Here is a 27697-nt window from a genome sequence, read left to right on the forward strand (position 1 = left end):
ATATTATCATATGTAAAATTAGATAGCCAGTGGAAATTCACTGTAGGAGGCAGAGAGCTCGCTGGTGGCTCAGGCAGAAATTATCCGCCTGCAATGTGGGAGACCCGGGTTCAATACCTGGGTCGGCAACATCCCCTGGATGAGGGATAGGCTACCCACTCCAATATCCTTGCCTGGAGAATCCCATGGACAGAGGAGCCTGGCAGGCTATAGTCCATGGGGTTGCAAAGAGTCAGATACCACTGAGCAACTTTCACTTCACAGGGAGCTCAAGTCTGGTGCTCTGTGATAAACCAGAGGAATGGGATGGAATGGAGTGAGGGGCCACGTGTATACCTATGGCTGATTCATGTTGATAAATGGCAGAAACCAGCAAAATATTATACAGCAATTATCCTCCAATTAAAACCAAAGTTTTTAAAAAATATGAAAAGAAAGATGTCCAAGATGACACATAGTTAAAACACTGATGTCTACATCCTTATAATGCATTCCGTTTTGGCTAAGACACTAACATGGTTTCAAAACATATTTCATGTATGATTAGATCTATAAAGAGTTCTTCTAAAACCAATACCTGCTGGGGAAAAGGTGAGTGTGTATTATTCATTTTGAGAAAAATTATTGTAATATTTTCAGCCGTATGAGATAGAGTAAGAAAAACTGTGGTGATAGAACAGTTTTCAACATATATTTCAATTGTCTGCAAACAACTCAACAGTCCAGAAATACTTTAAAATACCCCAAAGTTCTGCCCATTTTGTTTTTCTCAATGTGTTTTCATTACAAAATAATGTAAACACATTATATAAAAGTGGCAAAAATGAATGGAAATTACATATAATTCCACCACATAAACACAACCAATTTCACTTCTTCTCTTCCAGTATCTTTCTCCTTTTTATCTGTTCGGATTTGAGAATTTCAGCATCCATTTACAATCTTTTCTATAGTTACTTTTATGAGAGAATTTTCTGAGTTAGCACCACTTTCATTAGAATGATCACCAATTCTAAACTAGAAAAACTTCCAAGGTACTAAAGTTTTACAATATCATAGAGAAAATCTCTGGCTCCCTAAAGTACAATACTTTTGTATAGAAAACACCTTATAGGATAAGCTGAACTTAACACAAAGAAGTTAAAGTAGTTAACAAAAAATTAAGGTTTCCTATTACATGACTTTCCCCCCCTCTTCTTCTGCATGTCAGTGCTATCTGGGCTAATTTTTAAAGAAACATATGTTTTTATTAATCAGCAGCATCACAGATTAGTCACTTAATCAGGGCCAATGTGAAGAACATTTTTTAATTAATTTTTTTTTTTTTTTACATTTATTTTTTTTTTATTTTTATTTTTATTTTTTTTTTTTTATTCTTTGAATCAGCCATGGATTTACATGTATTCCCAATCCCGATCCCCACTCCCACCTCCCTCTCCACCCGATTCCTCTGGGTCTTCCCAGTGCACCAGGCCGGAGCACTTGTCTCATGCATCCCACCTGGGCTGGTGATCTGTTTCACCATAGATAGTATACATGCTGTTCTTTTGAAATATCCCACCCTCACCTTCTCCCACAGAGTTCAAAAGTCTGTTCTGTATTTCTGTGTCTCTTTTTCTGTTTTGCATATAGGGTTATCATTACCATCTTTCTAAATTCCATATATATGTGTTAGTATGCTGTAATGTTCTTTATCTTTCTGGCTTACTTCACTCTGTATAATGGGCTCCAGCTTCATCCATCTCATTAGGACTGGTTCAAATGAATTCTTTTTAATGGCTGAGTAATATTCCATGGTATATATGTACCACAGCTTCCTTATCCATTCATCTGCTGATGGGCATCTAGGTTGCTTCCATGTCCTGGCTATTATAAACAGTGCTGCGATGAACATTGGGGTACACGTGTCTCTTTCAGATCTGGTTTCCTCAGTGTGTATGCCCAGAAGTGGGATTGCTGGGTCATATGGCAGTTCTATTTCCAGTTTTTTAAGAAATCTCCACACTGTTTTCCATAGCGGCTGTACTAGTTTGCATTCCCACCAACAGTGTAAGAGGGTTCCCTTTTCTCCACACCCTCTCCAGCATTTATTGCTTGTAGACTTTTGGATAGCAGCCATCCTGACTGGTGTGTAATGGTACCTCATTGTGGTTTTGATTTGCATTTCTCTAATTATGAGTGATGTTGAGCATCTTTTCATGTGTTTGTTAGCCATCTGTATGTCTTCTTTGGAGAAATGTCTGTTTAGTTCTTTGGCCCATTTTTTGATTGGGTCATTTATTTTTCTGGAATTGAGCTTCAGGAGTTGCTTGTATATTTTTGAGATTAATCCTTTGTCTGTTTCTTCATTTGCTATTATTTTCTCCCAATCTGAGGGCTGTCTTTTCACCTTACTTATAGTTTCCTTTGTAGTGCAAAAGCTTTTAAGTTTCATTAGGTCCCATTTGTTTATTTTTGCTTTTATTTCCAATATTCTGGGAGGTGGGTCATAGAGGATCTTGCTGTGATTTATGTCGGAGAGTGTTTTGCCTATGTTCTCCTCTAGGAGTTTTATAGTTTCTGGTCTTACATTTAGATCTTTAATCCATTTTGAGTTTATTTTTGTGTATGGTGTTAGAAAGTGTTCTAGTTTCATTCTTTTACAGGTGGTTGACCAGTTTTCCCAGCACCACTTGTTAAAGAGGTTGTCTTTTTTCCATTGTATATCCTTGCCTCCTTTGTCAAAGATAAGGTGTCCATAGGTTCGTGGATTTATCTCTGGGCTTTCTATTCTGTTCCATTGATCTATATTTCTGTCTTTGTGCCAGTACCATACTGTCTTGATGACTGTGGCTTTGTAGTAGAGTCTGAAGTCAGGCAGGTTGATTCCTCCAGTTCCATTCTTCTTTCTCAAGATTACTTTGGCTATTCGAGGTTTTTTGTATTTCCATACAAATTGTGAAATTATTTGTTCTAGTTCTGTGAAAAATACCGTTGGTAGCTTGATAGGGATTGCATTGAATCTATAGACTGCTTTGGGTAGAATAGCCATTTTGACAATATTGATTCTTCCAATCCATGAACACGGTATGTTTCTCCATCTGTTTGTGTCCTCTTTGATTTCTTTCATCAGTGTTTTATAGTTTTCTATGTATAGGTCTTTTGTTTCTTTAGGTAGGTATACTCCTAAGTATTTTATTCTTTTTGTTGCAATGGTGAATGGTATTGTTTCCTTAATTTCTCTTTCTGTTTTTTCATTGTTAGTATATAGGAATGCAAGGGATTTCTGTGTGTTAATTTTATATCCTGCAACTTTACTATATTCATTGATTAGCTCTAGTAATTTTCTGGTAGAGTCTTTAGGGTTTTCTATATAGAGGATCATGTCATCTGCAAACAGTGAGAGTTTTACTTCTTCTTTTCCTATCTGGATTCCTTTTACTTCTTTTTCTGCTCTGATTGCTGTGGCCAGAACTTCCAACACTATGTTGAATAGTAGTGGTGAGAGTGGGCACCCTTGTCTTGTTCCTGATTTCAGGGGAAATGCCTTCAATTTTTCACCATTGAGGGTGATGCTTGCTGTGGGTTTGTCATATATAGCTTTTATTATGTTGAGGTATGTTCCTTCTATTCCTGCTTTTTGGAGAGTTTTAATCATAAATGAGTGTTGAATTTTGTCAAAGGCTTTCTCTGCATCTATTGAGATAATCATATGGTTTTTATCTTTCAATTTGTTAATGTGGTGTATTACATTGATTGATTTACGGATATTAAAGAATCCTTGCATTCCTGGGATAAAGCCCACTTGGTCATGGTGTATGATTTTTTTAATATGTTGTTGGATTCTGTTTGCTAGAATTTTGTTAAGGATTTTTGCATCTATATTCATCAGTGATATTGGCCTGTAGTTTTCTTTTTTTGTGGCATCTTTGTCTGGTTTTGGAATTAGGGTGATGGTGGCCTCATAGAATGAGTTTGGAAGCTTACCTTCATCTGCAATTTTCTGGAAGAGTTTGAGTAAGATAGGTGTTAGCTCTTCTCTAAATTTTTGGTAGAATTCAGCTGTGAAGCCATCTGGTCCTGGGCTTTTGTTTGCTGGCAGATTTTTGATGACAGTTTTGATTTCCTTGCTTGTGATGGGTCTGTTAAGATCTTCTATTTCTTCCTGGTTCAGTTTTGGAAAGTTATACTTTTCTAAGAATTTGTCCATTTCATCCAAGTTGTCCATTTTATTGGCATAGAGCTGCTGGTAGTAGTCTCTTATGATCCTTTGTATTTCAGTGTTGTCTGTTGTGATCTCTCCATTTTCATTTCTAATTTTGTTGATTTGGTTCTTCTCCCTTTGTTTCTTAATGAGTCTTGCTAATGGTTTGTCAATTTTGTTTATTTTTTCAAAAAACCAGCTTTTAGCTTTGTTGATTTTTGCTATGGTCTCTTTAGTTTCTTTTGCATTTATTTCTGCCCTGATTTTTAAGATTTCTTTCCTTCTGCTAACTCTGGGGTTCTTCATTTCTTCCTTCTCTAGTTGCTTTAGGTGTAGAGTTAGGTTATTTATTTGTTTTTTTTCTTGTTTCTTGATGTAAGCCTGTAATGCTATGAACCTTCCCCTTAGCACTGCTTTTACAGTGTCCCATAGGTTTTGGGTTGTTGTGTTTTCATTTTCATTCATTTCTATACATATTTTGATTTCTTTTTTGATTTCTTCTATGATTTGTTGGTTATTCAGAAGCGTGTTATTTAGCCTCCATATGTTTGAAGTTTTAACAATTTTTTCCCTGTAATTGAGATCTAATCTTACTGCACTGTGGTCAGAAAAGATGACTGGAATGATTTCAATTTTTTTGAATTTTCGAAGACCAGATTTATGGCCCAGGATGTGATCTATTCTGGAGAACGTTCCGTGTGCACTTGAGAAAAAGGTGAAGTTGATTGTTTTGGGGTGAAATGTCCTATAGATATCAATTAGGTCTAGCTGGTCCATTGTGTCATTTAAGGTTTGTGTTTCCTTGTTAATTTTCTGTTTAGTTGATCTATCCAAAGTTGTGAGTGGGGTATTAAAGTCTCCCACTATTATTGTGTTACTATTAATTTCCTCTTTCATACTCGTTAGTGTTTGCCGTACATATTGCGGTGCTCCTATGTTGGGTGCATATATATTTATAATTGTTATATCTTCTTCTTTGATTGATCCTTTGATCATTATGTAGTGTCCTTCTTTGTCTCTTTTCACATCCTTTATTTGAAAGTCTATTTTATCTGATATGAGTATTGCGACTCCTGCTTTCTTTTGGTCTCCGTTTGCATGAAATATTTTTTTCCAGCCCTTCACTTTTAGTCTGTATGTGTCTCTTGTTTTGAGGTGGGTCTCCTGTAGACAGCATATATAGGGGTCTTGTTTTTGTATCCATTCAGCCAATCTTTGTCTTTTGGTTGGGGCATTCAACCCATTTACATTTAAAGTAATTATTGATAGGTGTGGTCCCATTGCCATTTACTTTGTTGTTTTGGGTTCACGTTTATACAACCTTTCTGCATTTCCTGTCTAGAGAAGATCCTTTAGCATTTGTTGAAGAGCTGGTTTGGTGGTGCTGAATTCTCTCAGCTTTTGCTTGTCTGTAAAGCTTTTGAATTCTCCTTCATATCTGAATGAGATCCTTGCTGGATACAGTAATCTAGGTTGTAGGTTATTCTCTTTCATTACTTTCAGTACGTCCTGCCATTCCCTTCTGGCCTGGAGGGTTTCTATTGATAGATCAGCTGTTATGCTTATGGGAATCCCTTTGTGTGTTATTTGTTGTTTTTCCCTTGCTGCTTTTAATATTTGTTCTTTGTGTTTGATCTTTGTTAATTTGATTAATATGTGTCTTGGGGTGTTTCGCCTTGGGTTTATCCTGTTTGGGACTCTCTGGGTTTCTTGGACTTGGGTGGCTATTTCCTTCCCCATTTTAGGGAAGTTTTCAGCTATTATCTCCTCGAGTATTTTCTCATGGCCTTTCTTTTTGTCTTCTTCTTCTGGAACTCCTATGATTCGAATGTTGGGGCGTTTCACAGTGTCCCATAGGTCCCTGAGGTTGTCCTCATTTCTTTTGATCCTTTTTTCTTTTTTCTTCTCTGCTTCATTTATTTCCACCATTTTATCTTCTACCTCACTTATCCTATCTTCTGCCTCCGTTATTCTACTCTTGGTTCCCTCCAAAGTGTTTTTGATCTCATTCATTGCATTATTCATTTTTAATTGACTCTTTTTTATTTCTTCTAGGTCTTTATTAAACAGTTCTTGAATCTTTTCAATCTTTGTTTCCAGGCTATTTATCTGTAACTCCATTTTGTTTTCAAGATTTTGGATCATTTTTATTATCATTATTCTAAATTCTTTTTCAGGTAGATTCCCTATCTCCTCCTCTTTTGTTTGACTTGGTGGGCATTTTTCATGTTCCTTTACCTGTTGGGTATTTCTTTGCCTTTTCATCTTGTTTAGATTGCTGTATCTGGAGTGGGCTTTCTGTATTCTGGAGGTCTGTGGTTCCTTTTTGTTGTGGAGGATTAACCCAGTGGGTGGGGTTAGACGATTGGCTTGTCAAGATTTCCTGGTTAGGGAAGCGTGCGTCAGCGTTCTGGTGCGTGGAACTTGATTTCTTCTCTTTGGAGAGCAATGGAGTGCCCAGTAATGAGTTTTGAGATGGGTCTACGTGTTAGGTGTGACCTTGGGCAGCCTGTATGTTGATGTTCAGGGCTATGTTCCTGCGTTGCTGGAGAATTTGCGTGGTATGTCTTGCTCTAAAACTTATTGGCTCTTGGGTGGTGGTTGGTTTCAGTGTAGGTATGAAGGCTTTTGGACAGTCACTTATTACTTAAAGTTCCATGTAGTCAGGAGTTTTCTGGTGTTCTCAGGTTTTGGGCTTAAGTCTCCTGCCTCTGGATTTTAGTTTTATTCTTCCTGTAGTCTCAGGACTTCTCCAACTATACAGCCCTGATAAGAAAACTTCTAGGTTAATGGCTAAAAGATTCTCCCCCGTTAGGGACACCCAGAGAGGTTCACAGAGTTACATGAAGAAGAGGAGAGGGAGGAGGGAGATAGAGATGAGCAGGAGGAGAAAAAGGGGGACTCAAGAGTGGAGAGACAGATCTACGCAGCTGTCTGTTCCCAGAGTGTTCTCCGTAGCCCAGTCACCCACAAAGATTCATAGAATTGGATTGGGAAGAGAAGGGGAAAGGAGGAAATAGAGGTGTTCTGAGGTAGAAAACAGAGAGTCAAGATTGGGAGAGAATAATCTTCAGTTTAAAAATAGGGCTTCTCTTCTTTTTTTTTTTTTGTAAGGTTATAGTGTATTGAAAATGAAAATTAAGGAGTAGTAGAGGAGTACTAGAGGACTTTAAAAGAAATAAGAGAAAAAGAAAAATAGAAAATAAAAGAGAAAAAGGAAAGAAAAAAAAAGAAGAAAAAAGAAAAAAGAAAAGAAAAAAAAAAAACAAAAAAAAAAGAAAGAAAAAAAAAAATTTTTTTTTTCCCCCTAATTAAAAAATCGTAGAAGTCTATGGAAATGAAAGTTAAGGAGTAATGGGGGAGTAATAGGGGATTTTAAAGGAAAATAAAAGAGAAAAAATAAAAAATAAAAAAAGGAAAAAAAAGAAAAAAAAAGGGGAAAAATGTAAAATTGTATCTAGGAGTTTCTCTGGAGCTGTTGCGGTCAGTGTGGGTTCGGCTCAGTTTCAGATAGCTCCTTGTTCCAGCTTACGCTTCTCGATATCTACAGGCCTCTTCTGGTGTAGTCAATGTTTCCTAGAGGGATTTTAATCTGTTGCACCAGTCCCTTCTGAAGCGGTTCCCTTTGTTTATTTGGCTTCTGTTTGCCGGTCTCTTCAGAGCCTCATTTCCGCCCTGACACAGGCGGGCGGAGGTGGACTCTTACTCAGGTAGCTAGCTCCGTCGCGCTGCCGGGAGGGGCTGGCGCTGCCGGAAGTGGCTGGCGCTATGGGGACGGGCTTGGGCTGCGGGGTCGGCCGGTGCTGCCGGGAGGGGCTGACGCTGCTTTCTCCGTCTGCGCTGCTCAGGCTCCCGGCTGCTCTATATGGAGCGCGCCCCGCGCTGCGCGAGGCTCCAGCCCTCAGGTGTTCCACAAAATCGCGGAGCGAAAAGCTGCGCCTGCTCTCTGCGCCTTTCCCGTCAGAGCGGTCCAGGCAGCCAGGGGCTTGGTGGGCGCACTCTCCCCAGGTGTGGCGCGCCCCCTCCCTTCCACGGACCCAGTTTCAGTTTCCGCTGGCGCCAGTCGGGTGCGTGCGCCTTCTGCCCTCCGCGTCCCCAGCCCCAGTCCCCGCCCGCGCCGGTCGGGTGCCTGCGCCCTGTGTCTCGCGGCGACCTTCCCCTACCCCCTGCCTCCTGCCTCCGGCGGGGCTGGGCTGGTCCGCAGCCTGCGAGCTCCTCTCTGGACCCTCTCGGTCTCCCTGTTCTGCGAGCGGCCGGCAGTGTGTTTGGGCCGGTTAATTTACTCTCTCTCTTTTGGTCTCCCACAGTTCAAGTTGGCAACTCACAGAAGCTCCCTCCGATTGTCCTCAGGGCCCTCAGGCCCGGACCCTACCCCAAGCAATGCCGCCTAAGAGTTCCCGGGACGGATCTCCGTCCTTAGCTCTTTTGTCTCACTTTTTATCTTTTATATTTTGTCCTACCTCCTTTCGAAGACAATGGGCTGCTTTTCTGGGCGCCTGATGACCTCAGCTAGCGATCAGAAGCTGTTTCGCGAAGTTTGCTCTGTGCTCAGCCATTCTTTCGATGAATTTGTAGGAGAGAAAGTAATCTCCCCGTCCTACTCCTCCGCCATCTTGGCTCCTCTCCTTAATTAATTTTTTTAATTGAAGGATACATTCTTTACAGAAATTTGTTGTTTTCTGTCGAACATCAACATGATTTTTGTGTGTTTTAAGTTTCACTTTCCTATTTGCCTAGTTTGGGTGACACGTGAAGAAAGTGAACCTTTAAAAAGTGTGTATAGGCAGGAAAACCCAAGACACTCAACTTAAAGCTTCTGAAACTTTTGGGCACTTAAACAGAATTCGGTTTTCAGTGTATGAGATCTGCATATAACTAGTAGTGACATTTTACAAATGCAACATGGTCCAAATGTTATAAAAACTGATCATAAGTCTGTGTTAGTAAAATATTCAACTTGGTGTGAGTGAAATAACATGTTTTTCCCACATAAAAAGACAGTTATACTTCTTCCAATACATGAGGGACTATATGCAATTTCTGACTTTGAATAGAAAAATATCTATTTCTTATAAAATTGCTACTATCTTTTACCTTTCCAACATAATTTCACTTGCACAGACACATGAAAATTGGGTAAACTGCATTAATTTGTATCAGTATTTCCTAGAAATTTGACTCCCCCTATTTTCACATGATTAATTTCCTAGTGTTATCAACTAATTAGCTGAAATTTTTTTTCTATTAAGAATTAGCAATTGGCACTGCCTGCCCAGATCTGCTCCGGCCCGTTCGGTCGCCGTCGGGCCCCAGTCGTCCCTCCGAAATGCCGGTCGACTTCACCGGGTACTGGAAGATGCTGACCAACGAGAATTTCGAGGAGTACCTGCGGGCGCTGGATGTCAATGTGGCCTTGCGCAAAATCGCCAACTTGCTGAAGCCAGACAAAGAGATCGTGCAGGAAGGCGACCACATGATCATCCGCACGCTGAGCACTTTTAGGAACTACATCATGGACTTCCAGGTTGGGAAGGAGTTTGAGGAAAATGCCCACCAAGTCAAACAAAAGAGGAGGAGATAGGGAATCTACCTGAAAAAGAATTTAGAATAATGATAATAAAAATGATCCAAAATCTTGAAAACAAAATGGAGTTACAGATAAATAGCTTGGAAACAAAGATTGAAAAGATACAAGAATTGTTTAATAAAGACCTAGAAGAAATAAAAAAGAGTCAATTAAAAATGAATAATGCAATGAATGAGATCAAAAACACTTTGGAGGGAACCAAGAGTAGAATAACGGAGGCAGAAGATAGGATAAGTGAGATAGAAGATAAAATGGTGGAAATAAATGAAGCAGAGAGGAAAAAAGAAAAAAGGATCAAAAGAAATGAGGACAACCTCAGGGACCTCTGGGACAATGTGAAACGCCCCAACATTCGAATCATAGGAGTTCCAGAAGAAGAAGACAAAAAGAAAGGCCATGAGAAAATACTCGAGGAGATAATAGCTGAAAACTTCCCTAAAATGGGGAAGGAAATAGCCACCCAAGTCCAAGAAACCCAGAGAGTTCCAAACAGGATAAACCCAAGGCGAAACACCCCAAGACACATATTAATCAAACTAACAAAGATCAAACACAAAGAACAAATATTAAAAGCAGCAAGGGAAAAACAACAAATAACACACAAAGGGATTCCCATAAGGATAACAGCTGATCTATCAATAGAAACCCTCCAGGCCAGAAGGGAATGGCAGGACGTCCTGAAAGTAATGAAAGAGAATAACCTACAACCTAGATTACTGTATCCAGCAAGGATCTCATTCAGATATGAAGGAGAACTCAAAAGCTTTACAGATAAGCAAAAGCTGAGAGAATTCAGCACTACCAAACCAGCTCTTCAACAAATGCTAAAGGATCTTCTCTAGACAGGAAATGCAGAAAGGTTGTATAAACGTGAACCCAAAACAACAAAGTAAATGGCAACGGGACCACACCTATCAATAATTACCCTAAATGTAAATGGGTTGAATGCCCCAACCAAAAGACAAAGATTGGCTGAATGGATACAAAAACAAGACCCCTATATATGCTGTCTACAAGAGACCCACCTCAAAACAAGAGACACATACAGACTGAAAGTGAAGGGCTGGAAAAAAATATTTCATGCAAACGGAGACCAAAAGAAAGCAGGAGTTGCAATACTCATATCAGATAAAATAGACTTTCAAATAAAAGCTGTGAAAAGAGACAAAGAAGGACACTATATAATGATCAAAGGATCAATCCAAGAAGAAGATATAACAATTATAAATATATATGCACCCAACATAGGAGCACCGCAATATGTACGGCAAACACTAACGAGTATGAAAGAGGAAATTAATAGTAACACAATAATAGTGGGAGACTTTAATACCCCACTCACAACTATGGATAGATCAACTACACAGAAAATTAACAAGGAAACACAAACTTTAAATGACACAATGGACCAGCTAGACCTAATTGATATCTATAGGACATTTCACCCCAAAACAATCAACTTCACCTTTTTCTCAAGTGCACACGGAACGTTCTCCAGAATAGATCACATCCTGGGCCATAAATCTGGTCTTGGAAAATTCAAAAAAATTGAAATCATTCCAGTCATCTTTTCTGACCACAGTGCAGTAAGATTAGATCTCAATTACAGGAAAAAAATTGTTAAAAATTCAAACACATGGAGGCTAAATAACACACTTCTGAATAACCAACAAATCATAGAAGAAATCAAAAAAGAAATCAAAATATGTATAGAAATGAATGAAAATGAAAACACAACAACCCAAAACCTATGGGACACTGTAAAAGCAGTGCTAAGGGGAAAGTTCATAGCATTACAGGCTTACATCAAGAAACAAGAAAAAAGCCAAATAAATAACCTAACTCTACACCTAAAGCAATTAGAGAAGGAAGAAATGAAGAACCCCAGGGTTAGCAGAAGGAAAGAAATCTTAAAAATCAGGGCAGAAATAAATGCAAAAGAAACTAAAGAGACCATAGCAAAAATCAACAAAGCTAAAAGCTGGTTTTTTGAAAAAATAAACAAAATTGACAAACCATTAGCAAGACTCATTAAGAAGCAAAGAGAGAAGAACCAAATTAACAAAATTAGAAATGAAAATGGAGAGATCACAACAGACAACACTGAAATACAAAGGATCATAAGAGACTACTACCAGCAGCTCTATGCCAATAAAATGGACAACTTGGATGAAATGGACAAATTCTTAGAAAAGTATAACTTTCCAAAACTGAACCAGGAAGAAATAGAAGATCTTAACAGACCCATCACAGGCAAGGAAATCGAAAGTGTAATCAAAAATCTTCCAGCAAACAAAAGCCCAGGACCAGATGGCTTCACAGCTGAATTCTACCAAAAATTTAGAGAAGAGCTAACACCTACCTTACTCAAACTCTTCCAGAAAATTGCAGAAGAAGGTAAACTTCCAAACTCATTCTATGAGGCCACCATCACCCTAATTCCAAAACCAGACAAAGATGCCACAAAAAAAGAAAACTACAGGCCAATATCACTGATGAACATAGATGCAAAAATCCTTAACAAAATTCTAGCAAACAGAATCCAACAACATATTAAAAAAATCATACACCACGACCAAGTGGGCTTTATCCCAGGAATGCAAGGATTCTTCAATATCCGCAAATCAATCAACGTAATACACCACATTAACAAATTGAAAGATAAAAACAATATGATTATCTCAATAGATGCAGAGAAAGCCTTTGACAAAATTCAACACTCATTTATGATTAAAACTCTCCAAAAAGCAGGAATAGAAGGAACATACCTCAACATTATAAAAGCCATATATGACAAACCCACAGCAAGCATCACCCTCAATGGTGAAAAATTGAAAGCATTCCCCCTGAAATCAGGAACAAGACAAGGGTGCCCACTGTCACCACTACTGTTCAACATAGTGTTGGAAGTTTTGGCCACAGCAATCAGAGCAGAAAAAGAAGTAAAAGGAATCCAGATAGGAAAAGAAGAAGTGAAACTCTCACTGTTTGCAGATGACATGATCCTCTACATAGAAAACCCTAAAGACTCTACCAGAAAATTACTAGAGCTAATCAATGAATATAGTAAAGTTGCAGGATATAAAATTAACACACAGAAATCCCTTGCATTCCTATATACTAACAATGAAAAAACAGAAAGAGAAATTAAGGAAACAATACCATTCACCATTGCAACAAAAAGAATAAAATACTTAGGAGTATATCTACCTAAAGAAACAAAAGACCTATACATAGAAAACTATAAAACACTGATGAAAGAAATCAAAGAGGACACAAACAGATGGAGAAACATACCGTGTTCATGGATTGGAAGAATCAATATTGTCAAAATGGCTATTCTACCCAAAGCAATCTATAGATTCAATGCAATCCCTATCAAGCTACCAACGGTATTTTTCACAGAACTAGACCAAAGAATTTCACAATTTGTATGGAAATACAAAAAACCTCGAATAGCCAAAGTAATCTTGAGAAAGAAGAATGGAACTGGAGGAATCAACCTGCCTGACTTCAGACTCTACTACAAAGCCACAGTCATCAAGACAGTATGGTACTGGCACAAAGACAGAAATATAGATCAATGGAACAGAATAGAAAGCCCAGAGATAAATCCACGAACCTATGGACACCTTATCTTTGACAAAGGAGGCAAGGATATACAATGGAAAAAAGACAACCTCTTTAACAAGTGGTGCTGGGAAAACTGGTCAACCACCTGTAAAAGAATGAAACTAGAACACTTTCTAACACCATACACAAAAATAAACTCAAAATGGATTAAAGATCTAAATGTAAGACCAGAAACTATAAAACTCCTAGAGGAGAACATAGGCAAAACACTCTCTGACATAAATCACAGCAAGATCCTCTATGACCCACCTCCCAGAATATTGGAAATGAAAGCAAAACTAAACAAATGGGATCTAATGAAACTTAAAAGCTTTTGCACTACAAAGGAAACTATAAGTAAGGTGAAAAGACAGCCGTCAGATTGGGAGAAAATAATAGCAAATGAAGAAACAGACAAAGGATTAATCTCAAAAATATACAAGCAACTCCTGAAGCTCAATTCCAGAAAAATAAATGACCCAATCAAAAAATGGGCCAAAGAACTAAACAGACATTTCTCCAAAGAAGACATACAGATGGCTAACAAACACATGAAAAGGTGCTCAACATCACTCATTATTAGAGAAATGCAAATCAAAACCACAATGAGGTACCATTACACGCCAGTCAGGATGGCTGCTATCCAAAAGACTACAAGCAATAAATGCTGGAGAGGGTGTGGAGAAAAGGGAACCCTCTTACACTGTTGGTGGGAATGCAAACTAGTACAGCCACTATGGAAAACAGTGTGGAGATTCCTTAAAAAACTGGAAATAGAACTGCCATATGACCCAGCAATCCCACTTTTGGGCATACACACTGAGGAAACCAGATCTGAAAGAGCCACGTGCACCCCAATGTTCATTGCAGCACTGTTTATAATAGCCAGGACATGGAAGCAACCTAGATGCCCATCAGCAGATGAATGGATAAGGAAGCTGTGGTACATATACACCATGGAATATTACTCAGCTGTCAAAAAGAATTCATTTGAATCAGTCCTAATGAGATGGATGAAACTGGAGCCCATTATACAGAGTGAAGTAAGCCAGAAAGATAAAGAACATTACAGCATACTAACACATATATATGGAATTTAGAAAGATGGTAATGATAACCCTATATGCAAAACAGAAAAAGAGACACAGAAATACAGAACAGACTTTTGAACTCTGTGGGAGAATGTGAGGGTGGGATGTTTCAAAAGAACAGCATGTATACTATCTATGGTGAAACAGATCACCAGCCCAGGTGGGATGCATGAGACAAGTGCTCGGGCCTGGTGCACTGGGAAGACCCAGAGGAGTCGGGTGAAGAGGGAGGTGGGAGGGGCGATCGGGATGGGGAATAAGTGTAAATCTATGGCTGATTCATATCAATGTATGACAAAACCCACTGAAATGTTGTGAAGTAATTAGCCTCCAACTAATAAAAAAATTAAAAAAAAAAAAAAAAAAAAAAAAAAAAGAATTAGCAATTATAAAATATAATCTGTTTCATAGCTATAAATGGAATATAAACTTTAGATACTGTGAATCACTATATTGTACACCTGTAACATATAATATTGTACATCAACTAAACCTCAGTAAAAAAGAACAATTCATTCTAAAATTTCCTGTCATATCTTAGGCATCAACCTTGATTGATTTGAAAGCTCAGAGACTGGATTAGAACACCAAGTTGTGCGTAAGTATGCAAATATGAAGATGTCTTGCTGACATCTTCTCATAATTCCTTATTCATAATCACTGGGAACCTAGCATCAGAGAGTACAGAGAGGCCCTGGCAAACACTTCACATAGAGTTGCTAGGAGAAAGACCTCAGTCCACCGTGGCAATGATATCACAGGTGTTAATAGCCCTGGTTCTACTGCTGACTATCTGAATCTGATCTTGGACTAGTTCTTTCACTCTCTGAGCTGTGATTTTATGAAAAAGTGCTAATGCTACACAGATTCAGGAATGATTCAAGTAGAAGAAAAAAATAAAATATTAATGACATTAAAAACTTTGAAAAGGGAAAAATCTTACCCCCAAATGCCTTGGGGTAAGCTCTCTCTCAAGTAATAGACAGAGCTTGCTATCTTCTGACTTGTGAGCAGCTCTTGAAATGAGATGGCTTGCCAGTATTTTTCTGGGCTGGGGTGGGGGGTGGGTGGGTGGATGGTTAACTGTCTTCCAAAGGTGAAAATCTTTCTAGAAATCACTTCCGTATCTTCTTTATCTTGACTCGGGTTCTTTTCTCCATTTTTCCTTTTTTTTTTTTCTCTTTTTAAAAATCACTTTCACTCCAACTTATTTTCCTCTTAATTCTTCCTAGTAAAAACATAAGTTAAACCCCTACTCTCTCAAGCCTGATCTTGTACCCCTGGTTTCATCCCTGTCTCCATGTTTTTCTGCTTGATGATGAGCTGAAGTTCTAATTCTCACCCATCTGGAAGAATGAAGGAGCTGGGAGAGCCACGTGGGCTAGAGAGAGTTAATCCTCCCATGATGATCCCTACCTTGAGTACTGTCTGGGATATTTTCCTGATATTTCTATGTAATTCTACTTGACAAGAAACTATCCCCACTCTTCCACCCCAGAAAAGAAACAAAACAAAACAAAACAAAACTCTGTGAAGTAGTTTGTCAGAGTTTGAACAATTATTACCAACAGAAATGGAAAAGCCAACTACCCAATTTTCTATTCTTCTTTCGCTGAGATTCTGTCTAGGCAGTTGTGTTTCTTAGAATGTACTTCAGAAAATATGCAGATAATTTCTTCACATTCAATACCATCAATTAGCTCCTATTTAAAAATGGATTTTCCTGCCTTCCAAAACAGTAAATGTTCATTTACTTTGATCTCTTTATAGTTGTCCTTCCTCCTTAGCTAGAAAGTCTTTCTTTCTTGTTAAGTATAATATCTGCCAACTTGGAAAGCTAAAGTACCCAGAACTGGCAGAGATACATTATTGTCATCCCTATGCTTCACTTTCCCAGAACCTAGCAGAAGAGGAAAAAAATAAAAAATAAAACCCTATTTTCACATGCAACTGACACTAGCTCAGTTGCTGAGATTAGCTCATGAGGGTGGGGAAACGTGTACCAGTCCCCTTTCATATATGTATCCTTTTTATCCTCTTCCATCTGTGACTCAATGGATAGAAAATGTGATGGGTTGGAGAAATCTGTTCATCCTGGTAAACTGTTTGGAGGTGTCAAGGCTAAGAATAGTCATGGGCTGACATTAAATAGTAGGGACACATGCTGAGCTGGCTTACCCAAAGCTGGTGTCTACAGCAGCACACCAAATTAGAATTTAGATGGGAGACCTTTTTTAGAATATTCTTGGATCTGATTGTTCAAAGACATTTTAATTTAGAGATGCGATGTGACCCTTGGGGGCATGAGTTCCCATGGACAAGACTGATTCAGGTGCCCTTAAAAACTGCCCTTAAGCTGGAACACAGAGGCAAAAACTATTGCAACAATCCCCCACTCCGTCATATTTAGGAGGAGACTCTCCTCTGAACACATACAAGGGCAAGCAGGTTAAGCCACTAACCCAATCTAGGAGAAATTATAATGCTTTTTAAAATCAGTGAACAACCCATACTTGGATGTTTTCTAACTCACATTATCTGTCTGAGAGCTTAGCTGATTCACATCTTGGCAGTATCCATATTCAGCGAGGTTAAATACATGTCTAAATCTATGTCACTATAAATGTCATGATTATGGTGAAAATATCAATTTCCTTTAGAAGCCATGTTTCACTTCCAGTCACTGCTCCTTTAAATCACTTGCACATGTTTAGACTCAGACGGCGAAGTGGTTAAACTGGTAGATTTTGAAAAGAACAGGTCACTCTTTAGATCATATTTGGGAAACTGTTTGTGTGTGAATGTAACTGTTCTACTCTAGAGATTTTTCTGAGTTCTCTATTAAAAAATGAGTCTTTCACATGCCTTCAAATTTCACCAAACTGCTCTTTAAGTCTGTTTTCTTTCACAAACTATCAAACAAGTTTGTTCAAAGAGATGTGTTAATTCACAGACTTGCAGGGCAAGGAGCCTTAGGCTTGAGAGCGCATGTGGCATTCAAGTACATAACCATGTCTCCAGGCAGGACCCTGCCAACAACCTATCAAGAGAACTGAAAGTGTAACCTGCCTTCTAGAGCTGGCGGGAAGAAATTTTCAGTGATTCCAGTGTTTAGACACTCCATGCTGCCCATCTACATGCCTGAAAGGGATTCCCATCTTGTTATTTAAAACTATTCTTCACATTTTGTTCACCGGAGTTAGAACACTAAACTTCTGATAACCATGCTATTTCACAGACATTAGGTCAAACAACCCCCATTGCTTTCCCCCTGTTCTCAGAGTTCCACATATTAATATTTTAGTCTGCTTCATTGCTTTGTGTCCTTACATTGCTATGACAAGAATTAGAAAAAACTACATTTTTCTAAGCAAATGAAGTACATTTTGGATTCATCTATTCATTTTACAAACATTCCTAGAAAGTTCCTATGAGTTGGAAAAGTTCTAGGAACTGATATTACAGGGGTAAACAAAATAGAATTCCTATCCTCTTGAAGTGAAGAGCCAATCTAATGAAAGGAGATAGACAGTCAACAAAGTATATGAGTAAAAAAATATATATATAGATGACAACTTTTCTTAATAAGAAGTGAAAGCCCATGGTGAGTAAGGTTTAGGAGACAAGTCAGGATTTGGGCTTTGGATATATTACTTGAAATGCCTGTTAGATTTCCGTTAGATTTGTCAAGTAAACAACTGGATATAGGAATCCAGTGCTGAAGGAAGATATCTAGTAGATATAAATTTTGGAGTCAACTGTTGACTAAGATTTCACTTAGGATGAATTTACTCATATCATTTATTTTGTAATAAGAAAACTATCAGTTCCATTTCAACCAATCTCCCCATTCCACACTTCATTTTTCAGTCAGAACAACTACTTAATTTCATCATTTTATTCTAATTTTCAATTTGACAAGTATCTACTGACTATATTTAATTTCTAAGCTTAATGAGAAATTTCACCCTCTGCCACATTATATTTTTATTAAAAGTTAAGTGTTGACTTTGTATCTTGTATTTTATTAAGCATTTCCTGTGTATCATGTCATTTAACTCTCCAAAACCTTTATAAAATAGGTATTACCACAATCTATGTTTATTAACAAAGAACCAGAGACATTAAGCAAGTTGCCTCAGGTGATAAAGCCAGTATCTTAAAAAAATGTTATACCAGTTGTATAACATCACAACAGCTGGAAATGTTACCTGACACCAGATTATTCCACTCCTTAGATATATGTATGTTAAGTCTACAGATAAATACTGAGAGCTCTTTCAATGCAATATAGTTGTACTCAAGATGAGCAGACATCCAGAAAAGGACTGCTTAAATGAAGAGGGGTGAAAAATTATGTATTGCTAAGTGTCTTTGAAGAATTACCTTATTCAGTCTTCACACCAAACTAGAAGAAGAGATAATATTATCTGAAGGCTCAAACAGTTCAAGCAACCAGCCCAATTCTTAGAAAATGTGCAAAGCTGGATTTGATTTAAAGCACATCCAACTCCAGGACCATATTCTTCCCACTGTGATTAGCTGCTGCACCATGGAAATAACAGTGGGTCTTTGTAGTCTTCTACTGGAAGAATCCAAACAGTAGGCTGAGTGTGAAGGATGGTGAGTGTAAAGATTAAAATCTCTTTTCTGGGGCTTCCCTGGTGGTCTAGTGATTAAGAATCTGCCTGCCAGTGCAGGAGACAAGAGTTTCAATCTCTGGTCCAGGAAGATCCCACATGCCACAGAGCAACAAAGCCTGTGCACCACAGCTATAGCCCGTGCTCTAGAGCCTGGGACCCACAAGTACTGAAGTCCATGTGTCCTAGAATCTGCTTTCCACAGTAAAAGAAGCCATCACAACGAGAAGCCTGTGTACCACAAAGAAGAGTGGCCCGCATTCACCACAACTAGGGAAAGCCCACGCATAGCAATGAAAGAAATAAATATTTAAAAAACTGTTTTCACTACTACAATGATGAACTTGTGAGATAACAGAAAATACGTGTATTGATCTCTGTCCCTGTTGCCAGCACATAGCTCCTGTAATTCCTGAAATGAGAAGAACACACTTTGTTCTGGTGTTTGGTCTTTGACCCTGTCCCTGACACAGGGCTCTAAAACTCTTCCTAAAGGGAAGGTAACTTCCTCAGTGGTAATAGCACTAGGAGGCTTCCCTGGTGGCTCAGAGTTAAAGAATCCATCTGCCAATGCAAGAGATGCAAGTTTGATCCCTGGGTTGGAAAGATCCCCTAGAAAAGGAAATGGCAACCCACTGAAGTATTCTTGCCTGGGAAGTCCCATGGACAGGGGCGCCTGGAAGGCTACAGTCCATGGGGTCACAAAGAGTTGGACACGACTGAGCCACTAAACAACACTAGGAGCATCCTTTGTTCTCTTGGGGATGCCTCTGGGTGGGTTCCTAGATGGCTCCTGAATGGGAGCAGCTCACCAGAAAGACCAAGACATGATTAGAAACTTGAAATTTTCAGCCCTACCCCTTATTCTTCAGAAGGGGAAGAGGGGGTGGAAATGAAGTTAATAATTGATTGTGCCCACATGAGGAAGCTTCCATAAAATCCCAATAGTACAGTGAGTTCCCAAGTAGGTGAACACATCTACATACTGGAAGTTAATGTGTCTCAACTCCATGGAGGCAGGAGCTCCTGTACTCAGGACTCTCCAGACCTCATCTTACTTATCTTTTCTTCTGTGTCCTCTAACATACCCTTTAATAAAGTGCAAACACGTTTCCCTGAGTTCTGTGAGCCCTTCTAGCAAGTTAATCAAATCTAAGAAGAATCACAGAAGCCTTATATTGATAGCCAGTTTTGGCCAGAAGCCCAGGTGACAACCTGGACTTATGGTTGGCATCTGAAGTGGAGTGAGTGTAGTGGGACTGAGCCCTTAACATGTGGGATCCAATGCTATTGGTAAAGTGAATGGTATCAGAATTGAGTTACATTGTAAGACACCCTGTTTGTCTCAGAATTGCTTGGTATAGGGGGAAAAATCCACACATTTGGTGACCAGATGTATCAGAAGTGAAGTTGTTTATGTAAAGACACACTGGAGGGAAAAAATTAGATTTTCCTGCAAAACACCATTGCTTTGTGGATGATGGAAAATAGCTACCACTTACTGAGAAGATAAGATATACTCAACTAGAAAGAAATCTCAAATGAAGAGCAATTAAGTGACCCACCCCATGCAGCACATAAAATTAAGGACAGGACTGGGAATAGACACATGTTTTGCCCCTGATCCTGTTTTGTATGCTGCCATCAGTTCAGTTCAGTCGCTCAGTCGTGTCCAACTCTTTGCGACCCCATGGACTGCAGCACGCCAGGCCTCCCTGTCCATCACCAACTCCCGGAGTTTACTCAGACTCACACCTGTTGAATCGGTGATGCTATTCAACCGTCTCATCCTCTGTTGTCATCCCCTTCTCCTCCTGCCTTCAATCTTTCCCAGAATCAGGGTCTTTTCTAATGAATCACTTCTTTGCATCAGGTCGCCAAAGTATTGGAGTTTCAGGTTCAGCATTAGCCCTTCCAATGAATATTCAGGGCTGATTTCCTTTAGGATGGACTGTTTGGATCTCCTGGCAGTTCAAGGGACTCTCAAGAGTCTTCTCCAACACCACAGTTCAAAAGCATCAATTCTTCAGCCCTCAGCTTTCTTTATAGTCCAACTCTCACATCCATACATGACTACTGGAAAAACCATAGCTTTGACTAGACGGACCTTTGTTGGCAAAGTAATGTCTCTGCTTTTTAATATGCTATCTAGGTTTTAATATGCTGCCATATATGTATATAAAAAAGCCATTTAACTCGGATTGTACAGCGAAACAGGAAACCATGAGAACTAAATTAACTTTGTTTTCTCAAAGCCAACATTAGCCTCTCTGCTCCTTTCCTCAGTTAGGTCCTGAAAGAAGTCCAGAAAACAGGTTAATTTCTAAAATGGATTAACTTGTGGAATTTATACACATAACAAAATTATTTGGAGTGCAATATGATGTTTCTTCTTCGCCCCCACATCTTACATGCTCTAAAATAAATACACGTATTATGTAATTCCACTAAATTATTATAATATTCAGAACTGCTCTATTGCTGGGTTTTCTACTGTGAAGAAAACTTCCAGGGAGGTTTTTTAATAATTGGGTCATTTTGAAATCTCAGTAGCTAATCCCCTTAGATAGGTTCCAAGATATACCTGTCTTATGGTGAATTTTTCTCTCTCATGAATAGAATCCCAGAATATGGCAAGACCGGGTTTAATACATTACTATTTCAAGGTATAGAAACAGATGAATTGAGACTGGACTTTCATATGATAACTAGGACCAACATTTTTTCCCAAAGCTGTGAAAAAGGAAAAGGAAACTGATTGTGGGAACAGTCTCTTGTACAGAAAAGAAGTGATGGAAAGTAGTCTACAATCATTTACAGCAATATATAACTGCAAGTGCTTTTGTTACACATTCTAATGTTTGGTCCTGACAATAACCCAGTGAGATAAGCAGGAAAGGTACCATTATGTTCAAACTACAAATGAGGAAACTGAAGCCAAAAGAGATTAAGTGGTTCACCGAGAAGACCCCAAGGTAGGATTAGAATTTATGAGATGTGATGGCACAGGATGCAGCAAAAGTGAGGAGAGCCTTCAGAATGCAACACAGGTCTGTCACTTATGGCAAGAGAACGAGGGAAGGAGGGTTGGGTAGAGAGACGCTTGAACTTCAACACCATGCTCTGTCTTTGGCTGAGAGCAACCCATAGGAAGGATGGCCTCAAAGTAAACGCAGTGGTGGGTCCAGAGGAGCAGGAGCTGGGAGTATTAATCAATTATCTTGCTCATAGCTGGAGATCTGACCCGCGCATTTTCATGACTGCCACAACCTCTGATGATCACCCAAATAGCAAGTAGAAATGTGATCCCAGAAGTCTCTTGACATCTAGTATTTTATACAGTCTTTTTGTTTTCAACTGACATGTAATTGGCTTAAAATTTTGGTTTCAGATGTACCAGTAGTGATTTGGTATTTTATACATTACAAAATGATCACCAAGTCTAGTTAGCATACAAAGTTATGACAATACTACTGACTATGTTCCCTATGCTGTACATTATATCGTCATGACATTAAGTTTAGAACTGGAAATTTATCCCTCTTAATCTCCACCCCAATTACACTTATTTCCCCACCTTGTCCCCTTTTGGTGATCACCAGCTTGTTCTCTGTATCTATGAGTCTGTTTATTTTCTTATATTTATTTTTTTGGATTCTACATGTAAGTAAAATCATACCATAATTGTCCTTCTCTGTATGACTTATTTCACTTAGCATAGGTACATCCATATGCTCAGAGATGGCAAGATTTCATTACTTTTTATGGCAGAGTAATATTTCATTATATTTACATGCCACATTTTTTTTTGATCCATTCATCCATCGTTGGATACTTAGGTTACTTCCATATGTTGGCTGTTGAAAGAAATGCTGCAGTGAACATGGTGGTGGTTGTTGAGTCACTAAGTCTTGTCTGACTCTTGTGACCCCATGGACTGTAGCCCGCCAGGCTCCTCTCTGCATGGGATTTTCCAGGCAAGAATATTGGAATGGGTTGCCGTTTCCTTCTCCAGGGGTTCTTCCAGACCCAGGGATCAAACCCGGGTCTCTTGCATTGCAGGCAGATTCTTTACTGACTGAGCTACCAGGAAAGCAGTGAACATAAGGGTACATGTATCTTTTCATTAGTGTTTTTGTTTCCTTTAAAAAAAAAATACCCTGAAGTAGAATTAGTGGATTGTATGATATATATATATAACTTTCTGAGAAAGCTCCACACCATTTTCCACAGTAGCTGCACCAATACACATTCCCACCTACAGTGCATGAAGGTTCTCTTTTCTTCACGTCCTTGCCAGCACTTGTTTTTCTTGTCTTTTTGATGATAGCCATTCTGACAGGTGTGAGGTGATATCTCATAGTGGTTCTGATTTGCATTTCCCTGATGATTACTGATGTTGAGCATATTTTTGTATGTCTGTTGGTCATCTCTATATCTTTTTAAAATGTCCAGTGAGGTTCTCTGCCCATTTTTTGAATTTTTTTTTTGAAGCTGAGTTTTATGAGCTCTTTGTGTAGTTTGGACATTAATCCTTCTTAGATATACCACTTACAAGTAACTTCTCCCCTTCAGTAGGCTACCTTTTTTTAAAAAAAATTTTGTTGATGGTTTCCTTTGTTGTGAGAAAACCTTTTATTTTGGTGTAGTTTGATTTGTTTATTTTTGCTTTTGTTCCCCTTGCCTGAGTTGTTCAGTTGCTAAGTCGCATCTGACTCATTGTGACCCCCATGGACTGCAGCACACTAGACTTTCCTGTCCTTCACCATCTCTTGGAGCTTGCTCAAACTCAAGTCCACTGAGTCAGTGATACTATCCAGCCATCTCATCCTCTGTTGCCTCCTTCTCCTGCCCTCAATCTTTCCCAGCATCAGTGTCTTTTCTCAAGAAGTTGGCTCTTCGTTTCAGGTGGCCAAAGTGTTGGAGCTTCAGCATCAGTCCTTCCAATGAGTATTCAGGGCAGATTTTCTTTAGAATTGACTGGTTTGATCTCCTTGCAGTCCAAGGGACTCTCGGGCATCTTCTTCAGCACCACAATTCGAAAACATCAGTTCTTCAGTGCTCAGCCTTCTTTATGGCCCAACTCTCACATCTATACATGACTACTAGAAAAACCATAACTTTGACTATAAGAACCTTTGCCAGCAAACTGATGTCTTTTCTTTTTAATATGCTGTCTAGGTTTGACATAGCTTTTCTTCCAAGGAACAAGTGTCTTTTAATTTTGTGACTACTCCTATGTTGGGACCATATATATTTACAAGTTTTATATCCTCTTGTTGAATTTATCCCTTATTTGTTATACAATGTCTTTGTCTCTTGTTTACAGTGTGTTTTAAAGTCTATTTTGTCTGATATAAATATAGCTGCCCCAGCATTCTTTTTGCTTCCATTTGCATTGAATACCTTTTCCATCCCCTCACATTTTTTTAACAGTTTAAAATCAAGTATAACATGGTCATACAAAAGCATTTGTTACAAATATAATTCACATATACAAAACAGGCTATTTTATTTTTTGTCACTTTATATCTTATTTTAGGCAAAATGACAAAACCAAGCAAGTATTGTTTTTTCACACTATTTTATAGTGAAATTGTAAAAATACAACTTTTGATGATTTGTGCTTTTATGGCATGTATATAACCTTTTATTTTCCAACTGGTGATTCACTTAACTTTTTCAAATTTACATAATTGCCAAAAGGCTTGCAAATCTGTATTTAATTGTATTTTAATTGCCAAATTTTATATGTGGTATCCAGTTGAATTGTATAAAGAAAATGCATTTAAGCATGTTTCTAAAGTTTTAGATTTTATACATTTAATAATTTTTCACCTTTTGGCTTTGTACTGCATAAACTTCTGTTCAACAATTCTGAACCTTTTGGTATTTTATATAATAGTCCAGAACAATGTTTTAAAGTTCAGTGCATTTCCTTTTAATATTGTCTGGGCTTTCTTTTTTTGAATATTTCTTTTGTATGAATTGTTCTCACTTATGAATAATTTTATGTACTCTTTCTACCTGGATTTGTAACTACTGACAATGTATGATTCAGATGAATCACACAAAGATTTATTTAAGTTGATTCTAAAAGTATAGTTCAAAAAGCCTCATTGTTTAGAATTTGAGAGGGAGTGTAGATGATTGGATATATTTCATTTATAAAATTCTGCTTACTTTTAGTCTGTGTTTTAGATATAAGTGAATCTCTTTTAGATAATATATACAGGTCTTCTTTTTGTATCCTTTCAGTCACAATATATCTTTTGATTGGAGCATTTAATCCATTTACATTTAAAGTAATTATTGATTGGTATATACTTATTGCCATTTTATTAATTGTTTTCTGGTTGTTTTTGTAGGTTTTGTTGTTCCTTTTTTCTTGCTTTCTTCCTTTTGATGAGGTTTGATGATTATCTTGAGTATGTTACATTTGAATTCCTTATAGATTCTGAGTTGTAATTACATATGTGAGGTTCATATATAATTATTTCAAGTTGATGATCTCTTAAGATCAAATGCTTTCTAACATCCATGTATTTTATTACGTTCGACACATCGATAGTATATTTTTCATCTTTTTGTTTTGTATATCCCTTAGATACTTATTACGAATATAGATGATTTTTACTACTTTGGTCTTTTAACCTTCCTACTAACTCTGTAAATGATTGATCTACTACCTTTAATACAATTTTGATTTTATCAATGAGATTCCTCATTTCTTAATTTTCAGATTTCTAGTTGTGATCTTTTCTTATCTTCTTAGAGAAATTTCTTTAGCATTTCTTGTAAAGTCAGTTTAGTAGTGCTGAACTCTTTTAAGTTTTGGAAGTGAAAGTCACTTTTTGCGACCTCATGGACTATACAGTCCATGGGACTCTCTAGGCCAGAATACTGGAGTGGGTAACCTTTCCTTTCTCCAGAAGATCTTCCCAACCCAGGGACTGAATCCAGGTCTCCCTCATGGCAGGCAGATTCTTTACCAGCTGAGCCATCAGAGAATCCCAGGAATACTAGAGTGGGTAGCCTATTCCTTCTCCAGCGGATCTTCCCGACCCAGGAATCAAACAGGGGTCTCCTGAATTGCAGGTGGATTCTTTACCAGTTGAGCTACCAGGTTGTCTGTAAAACTCTCTCCTTCAAATAGGATTGGTAGTCTTGCTGGGGAGAGTTTCTTTGTTGTAGACTTTTTCCTTTCATTACTTTGATTGTAGTGTGCCAGTCCTTATGGTCTGCAGAGTACTGTTGAAAAGTTAGCTGTCTTATGAGAGTTCCCCTATATGTAACTGATTGATTTCTTCTTCCTGATTTAAAGATTCTTATTATTTAATCTTTGCCATTTTATTTATAATATGTCTTGGTGTAGATCTCTTTGGATTCATCTTGTTTAGAAATCTCTCTGCTTCCTACACTTGGATGTCTGTTTCCTTTCCCAGGTTAAGGAAGCTTTCAGCTATTCTTCGGATAAATCCTCTGCCCCCTTCTTTCTTCTCTTCCTGGGATACCTATGATATTAAAGTTAGTGTGCTTGATGTTGTCACAAAGATTTCTTAATCCTTGATTTTTTTTTTTTTTCTGTTCAGCTGGGATAGTCTTCTGGTTCACTGATCCATTCCTTTGTGTCATCTAATCTACCGTTGATTCCTTCTACTGTGTTTTTAAATTAAGTATTGTATTCTTCAGCTCCATTTGCTTATTTGATTTCTAATTTTTGTTAAACTTCTCCTATATTCAATCGTTCTTCTGAGTTTGTTGAGCATCTTTATAATCATTACCTTAAACTCTTTATCTGATAGTTTGTGTATCTCTACTTTGCTTAGTTCTTCTGGAGTTTTGTCTTGTTCCTTCACTTGGAACTTATTCCTCTGTCTCCTCATTTTGCCTGGTTGTTTCTATTTCTATGTATTAGGTAGGCTGGTTAATTTTCCAGTTTTGGAGACGTGTCCTTGTGTAGAAGATATATGGACCATAAGTTCACTCTTCCCTGGTTACTACAGCTGCATGCACCAGTGAACCCTCTGTTGAGGTGGGGCCAAGGACTGTGGGCGAGCCAGTAGGCGGGGCTGGCTTCTGGCCTTGTTGGTTGCCAGGCCCTGCCTCATGTGGTGGTTGACAGCCCCCTGGTGGGCAAGGCTGTATTCCGGTGTAGGTGCCTGTGGGGCTCTCAGTGTCCCAGGGCCGCTGCAGACCCATTATTGGGCAGGGCCAGGGTCTTTGGTGGTAGCCGGCTGCTCAGCCTGGAGAGTTGTAGAACTGGTGCCACTAGGCTAGAGGGAGGGCTCTAAAATAGAACTTTTAAGCACCCACATCCTTGTGGTAAAAAGCTTCCCAAAATAGCTGCTACCCATGTTTCCATCCCAGGGGAGTCTTAACTGCCTCCTACCACTCTAGGAGGCTCTCCAAGATGAGCAAGTTGGTTGACCCTGGCTTTTATCAAGCTATTACCTTTTTGCTAGGACTCAAGAGCATATAAGATTTTGTGTGTGCTCTTGATGAGCTGAAGATCTTTTTCCTATAGCTCCCTGGCTGTACTGGTTTTCAAAGGCAAACATCTTGGTATAGGTCCCCTGGGCTG

At 38.5% G+C, this 27697-nt stretch overlaps 1 protein-coding gene across 1 annotated transcript; it reads left to right on the forward strand.

The window, feature by feature from the left end:
* Positions 1-9450: 9450 nt before the first annotated feature.
* On the forward strand, positions 9451-26633 carry LOC122685780 (retinol-binding protein 1-like). Its single transcript, XM_043890688.1, has 2 exons — positions 9451-9740; positions 26559-26633. The coding sequence occupies exons 1-2, from the start codon at positions 9510-9512 to the stop codon at positions 26631-26633; spliced, it is 306 nt and encodes a 101-aa protein (XP_043746623.1). The 5' UTR covers positions 9451-9509.
* Positions 26634-27697: the final 1064 nt, after the last annotated feature.

Source organism: Cervus elaphus, chromosome 29 (assembly GCF_910594005.1).
Source record: "Cervus elaphus chromosome 29, mCerEla1.1, whole genome shotgun sequence".
In the NCBI taxonomy this organism is placed as follows: Eukaryota; Metazoa; Chordata; class Mammalia; order Artiodactyla; family Cervidae; genus Cervus; species Cervus elaphus.